Below are 6,395 nucleotides of genomic sequence, written 5' to 3'. Positions count from 1 at the left end.
AAACAGTACTTGAGCCATTTTCTTCCCCAACCACGCCTTGGCTCTGCAACGCGGTGGGAACTAGTTTCCCGACGACATAGTTGAGTCAGGCTGTCCACTAACCATTTGTGATGAAGCACTTGAAGGGAAACGGGTAAGTACGCATTCTCCATCACACTCCCTAGCAAAGTGGCCCGGTTTCTGACATCTACGGCACACAATCTGATTACGACGAGGGGATTGACTACGGGGTTGAGGGGCCTGTAACCGGGCGATACTTTGAGTCAGCTTACTAATTTGTTCTTGCTGCAACCTCAACATTTCTTTAACTTCCCCCAATTCGGACTCCTGAGAAGACCTCACGGTGTTCTCACGAGGCTCACCCTGCACCCCATACTGGATTCAGAAGGGAGCGAATGACTACGACCCCTTGAAACCCCTGGCATACCCTCCCGTTCCCACCGAAGTGCCTCACAACGTACATCTAAAAGAGTCAGAGTAGGCTGACCTCGTACCAGCTGTTTAAGCTCTCGCCGAAGAGAATTGTCATTCACATGCTCGATAAACTGATCACGCAACAAAACTTGAAAATTTGGCATGGCATAAGGTGACTTTTGCTTCACTCGCTCCAGGAGGCCGATCAGAGCGAGGGAAAACTCCAACAAAGACTCCCCCTCCTGCTGCCTCCTAGAGAAGAAAGCCTCCTGCAAAGAAACATATGACTGTGAGCAACCATACAACTCTCTAAGCACCGAAATAATTTTTACTGGATCATTACGTTCATCATCGGAGCGGTAGCGAATCTCTTCTCTTGCTTTATCAGATGCAGACATGGTTTAGTTTCATCTGTTCACCCCTGCTGGTAGATGCTGTAACTGCACCCATCTGCTGCCAAAGAGCATTTCCATTGATGGACATTCAAATTACCTGTTTATTTTGATAAATTCTTGCAAGCATCATATAATGACAGACATTTAATTCTGTTTTACTAGATGTTTTACCAGTGAGAGTAGTTTTAACAGTGAAACACCACTGATTCTGTTCAAGAAGAGTTGATCTATCACAGCTTTGATCTAGCAAACGACTGAGTGAACAAATATGACGCCTCATCTACAGCCTATGTAAAACACTTTTTGATTTACACTTTTGTGGCATGTTAATTTTGCATTTGCTTTGAACCAAACATTGAATGGTTACAAACAGGACAAAAATAAGATCACTTGAAACTGTAAGATCCTCCAAAAATTTTTTCAAAACATCAACTGTAATACAGTATAAACAAATATTTACAATTTAAATGTTGCTAATCTGGAAAAAATGTCATTGAACATGGTTTGTAAGGCTGTGAAAAAGATTTCTCTGTGCAGCCAGATGGTGTAGTTACAACATCTACCAGCAGGGGCTAAAATAGGCCTCACTAACCAGCTAAACCTGACCTGCTTGACAAGAACAATGAATTTAGCAGCTTCACTTCAGCCTTTGTGTCACTTTGCCAACATCTTGTTTTGTGTTCATCCTCAGTGATGCAATAAATATGTATGAAAGTGTAATATGCTGCTTTGCTTCAATCAGTCTAGTATTGTCATACGTTGTCCATCAGAGATCATTGTCCAGGGGGGGGTCAAAACTGAAATAAAAAAAACTTTATTAATTTCCTGATTTCACAGCATTCAGTCACATGGAAGAAAACTTTAGTTATCTTTACAAGTTAGTCACTGTTTATTACATCATCACTAGCATCTGTCAGAACTGATGTGACCAATAAAATGAGCTTCTCACTAATACTTTCTGTGTTTTACTGATGGGTGAGTTCAGGAAGATCTTTAATTCATTAACTTCTGTTTTTGCAGTAAATAAACAGTATTTATTTTCTTAACGTATGGCTTATTTTATCAGTGAATGTGAGTAAAGCAGTATACTGATGTGTGTTTGTGCAGTGAGCAGTTCAGTGTGTGTACATTACAGTGAGAAGACTGGAGAGAGAGAAAAGTGACTATTACATATGCTTATGGATATGAAAACTCTTACAAATACTTCACAAAAGAGAATGTCATTATAGTACAATTTTATGGAGGCAGTTTTTGATATACAAAACATGGCTAAAAAAATATTTGCTAAAACGTGTGTCAAAATATAATTATCTAAAAGCATTTTCTGCTTGTGTGATGTGAAAAAGTTTTTTTACTTTTAGAAAGTTTTTGTGGAAAAATATATTTATAAATAAATTACCACTAAAAATAACCCTAGCAAGCATTTGTCACTGGGCCATACATTATTTATTTTTATTTATATTGATTGATTGATTTTTAAATTTGTTTTAAAAAATTTTGAATTATATACTAAATATTTTTATATATATTTACTGATTAAATAAAATACCTTTTGTAAATGTTCTATTTAGTTTAAAACATTCTGTTTTACAGCATATTTGCCCTCCTGCCGAACGCCACTAAAAATAATTCTAGCAAGCATTTGTCACTCGCTTCAACTTTTTTTTTTTTGTTTGTTTTGTTTTTTGTTTTTGGTCTTTTTTTGTTTTTTCTTTGTCAAATACAAAGTATTATTGTGATATTATTATTTATCATTTATTTATTTTCTGAATTATATGCTAAATATTTGTTGCAAACAGTGAAGACCAATTAAGTTTTTTTTTAAATGTGTGTGTATATATATATATATATATATATACAAAAAAAATACAATAAATGTACAAAAAATATTTTTAAAATATTTTTACATTTTTATATAATTTAGCTATTTTAAAATTTATCTTCTTTCTTTCTTTCTTTCTTTCTTTCTTTCGTATGGGTTTGTAGCCAGAAAAGGGCAGCAGAAAACCTCTTGAAAGTACTGGAGGCAAAACAGAAACAGACAGGAAACTGATTGTGGTCATGTAACGCCCTCAACATCACATGCAGACACACAGTCCATCAGCACTAGTGTTTGATTCTCATCACGTGAGATAAGCAACAAATTATTATTATTTTTTTTTTTTTTACTCTACACTGATAGAAGAGAGCAGTATTAGAAGGATTATTGGAGATTTGAGATTAAGAAAGTCATTCGAGGAACTGCTGAGAGGTTCGAGCTCTGAATTCAACCGAAGAAGAAATGAAGTTTCCACTGATGACTTCTGGGTTTCTACTGATGGGTAAGAACTCATAAAGATAAAAAGGTGTTTATTGTCTATAAGTATGGCTTATTTTACCAGTGTATGTGAGTAAAGCAGTGTGCTGATGTGTTTGTGTTTGTGCAGTGATCAGTTCAGTGTGTGTGGACATTACAGTGAGAGGAACAGAGGAAGAACATGTGAATATTACATGTCCTTATGATCATGGATATGAAAACTCTTATAAATACTTCTACAAAGGACATTACAGAGATAATAATATTATACTAAAATCTTATGGAGGAGAGTCATCAGTGTTTAATGGCAGATTCTCACTGCGGGACGATCATCAGACAAGATCATTTATAGTGACCATCAGAAACCTGAGTATGGAAGATGCTGGACTGTACGGCTGTGTTGCTGGATGGGGAGAATATAAACAAATCCAGCTGAATGTGATTAAAGGTGCCTAATGGTCAACACTGAGCAACAATCTGCCTCATCCACTATGTTTATGCTGTGTTGTTAATGGATGTTTTATTAATGCATTTGTTTGATTTAAACAATGTGATCTTGTTTCTCAGCTCCACAGAAAAAAATCTCAACATCCACCCTCCATCCAGGTACTGGATATTTAATATGACATTTCCAACCTAAGTTTGTCTTGTCATAAATCCATAATTACTGGATATGCATTACTGTGTCAGTATAACAGCTCAGTCTAAATATGCTTTCAGACATGGAGCCACAATCCACCATCATCACAATCACAGATCATCACATCTCCTCAGCAGGTCAGATCAGCTTCTGCCCTTCCATATTTCTTAAATATTTGTTCTCCTCAGTAATACTTTATTTTGATAGTCCACTTTAGACATTCTATTAACAGTAAGTAACTTTGCAACTGCATGTCAACTAGTCATTAGAGTATTAGTAGACTGTCTGATTAATATCTTCTAAAACTCTTCTAACACTTTGCAAGTGTCAACTTATTCTACTAACCCTAAACCTGACCTAACAGTCTCCTCTGAGAGTTAGTAGAAAGGAAAGGAAAGGAAAGGAAAGGAAAGGAAAGGAAAGGAAAGCTATCCCTGCAGTGCCCAGGGAGCTGTCGGGGGTTTGGTGCCTTGCTCAATGGACTCACCTCAGTCGTGGTATTGAGGGTGGAGAGAGCACTGGTTATTCACTATCCCCAACTTCCATCCCTGCCGGACCTGGGAATCGAACCCGCAACCTTTCGGTTACAACTCCCTAACCATAAGGCCACAGCTGCCCCCCAGTAGACATGTATTTGCAAATGAATGAGAATTAGTTGACATGTAGTTGCAAAGTTACTTATGATTAGTAGAATGTCTAAAGTGAACTATCAAAATGAAGTATAACCTTTTCTTCTTGTGTTTTTCAGGTTCATTTATGATTATCATCACTGCAGAGGCTTTGGTTTTACTCCTAATAGGACTTCCATTGATTATAGTGGCTCTGTGGAAGCAAAAGAAGAATAAAGGTGATTTTTGTTTGTTTGTTTGTTTTTTTATGAAATAAGTAAAACAGAAGACCAAAGACTGCCTGGTTGGGTTTAGGATGACATACATGAGCACTGGAATGAATTACAAAAAGTTTTAAAGAAGTAAGTATCTACTAAAGCATAACACTGATCTATTGCACAGGTCTGCTGTCGACCTCCACCACAGAGTTTAATCCAGTTTTATATGAACAGGTGAGTCTCCAGAAACTGATGAATACTGTCATTTAATAGACTGTGACTGCAGTGATTTTCAGTAGTTTGACACTGAATCTCCATTGGCTGTTGTGTGAATAATCATATTTGTGTGTTATAACATTAAACAGAATCACAGATAAGCTATTTTGTCTGTTAATTAATTTTTATTTTCAATGATTGTAGATTAAAGTCACTGGACATCACTGTAATCCAGAGGACAGAGACACAGAAACAACTGTAGTTTACACCTGTGTTTCCTAAACTTGAGACATATGTGTCCCTACAGACAAATCACCCATCCATATATAATATAATATAATATAATATAATATAATATAATATAATATAATATCCCATTCAAACCATGTTTTTCTGGATTGCTCTTGCATTTTTATATGTATTTTGTTTAATTTTTGTATGTCTGTTAACTTATATGTTCTGTATATAGTATTTTCTTGTTGGATGTTGAGCTCAAGGTTTGTCTGGTTAGTTTTATCTGTTCACCCCTGCTGGTACATTCAAATTACCTGTTTATTATGATAAATTCTTGAAAGCATCATATAATGGCAGACATTTAATTCTGTTTTACTAGATGTTGTACCAGTGAGAGTAGTTTTAACAGTGAAACACCACTGATTCTGTTCAAGAAGAGTTGATCTATCACAGATTTGATCAAGCAAACAACTGAGTGAACAAATATGACACCTCATCTACAGCCTATGTAAAACACTTTATGATTTGGACATTTGTAGCATTTTAATGTTGCATTAGCTTCAGAAAATTACTGAATGGTAGTCCTAGACAGCAAACAGGACAAATATAAGACCATTTGAAATCTTAAGATCATCCAAAGGTTTATAAACCATCTACTGTAATACAATATAAACAAATATTTACAATTTAAATGTTTCAAATGAAGAAAAACTGTCAGGTTTAAAAGACTGTGAGTGAAGAAAGATGCTTTGTGCAGCCAGATGGTGTAGTTACGACATCTACCAGCAGGGGCTAAAATAGGCCTCACTAACCAGCTAAACCTCAACTGCCTGGCAAGAACAATGAGTTCAGCAGCTTCACTTCAGCCTCTGTATCACTATGCCAACATCTTGTTTTGTGTTCATCCTCAGTGATGCAATAAAGATGTATGGAAGTGTAATATGCTGCTTTGCTTCAATCAGTCTACTGTGTCTTTGTTATTAAAGAATGTTACTTTCTCAGCAGAAAAGATTATGTTTGCTGAAATAAGCAAAGCATCTGCATAGAGGAAGCAGTTCACAGCTAATTTCCTGATTTCACACATATAACGCCCCTCAACATCATACAGATGGTTTGTCAGCTGTAGTGTCTGATTCTCACCATGATAGATGAGCAGCAAACAGTCATTTTTTGATTGTTCACTTATACAAGAGTCATTTGTGAAGCTACTGACTACTTGACCATCACAAGTGTATCTGTCAGAACTGATGTGACCATGGCAATGAGCTTCACACCAACATTATCAGTGTTTCTGCTGATGGGCGAGTTCTAGAAGATCTTTGATCCAGTCTTATATATTTTTAATGCAACATAACAAGTGTTTATTGTCCAAAC

The 6,395-nt window shown here is 36.1% G+C and overlaps 1 protein-coding gene across 1 annotated transcript; it reads left to right on the top strand.

The window, feature by feature from the left end:
* The first annotated feature begins 2,810 nt into the window (after positions 1 to 2,810).
* Positions 2,811 to 5,922, top strand: LOC127159869 (CMRF35-like molecule 1). The gene is made up of 7 exons (XM_051102592.1): positions 2,811 to 3,130; positions 3,236 to 3,553; positions 3,673 to 3,711; positions 3,826 to 3,882; positions 4,494 to 4,592; positions 4,756 to 4,805; positions 4,992 to 5,922. Exons 1-7 carry the CDS (start codon positions 3,091 to 3,093, stop codon positions 5,067 to 5,069), a joined length of 681 nt encoding a protein of 226 aa, XP_050958549.1. The 5' UTR covers positions 2,811 to 3,090; the 3' UTR covers positions 5,070 to 5,922.
* The last annotated feature ends 473 nt before the right edge of the window (positions 5,923 to 6,395 follow it).

Source organism: Labeo rohita, unplaced genomic scaffold, assembly GCF_022985175.1.
Source record: "Labeo rohita strain BAU-BD-2019 unplaced genomic scaffold, IGBB_LRoh.1.0 scaffold_2584, whole genome shotgun sequence".
Taxonomy (NCBI): Eukaryota; Metazoa; Chordata; class Actinopteri; order Cypriniformes; family Cyprinidae; genus Labeo; species Labeo rohita.
This window is presented reverse-complemented; position numbering and strand designations above follow the sequence as displayed.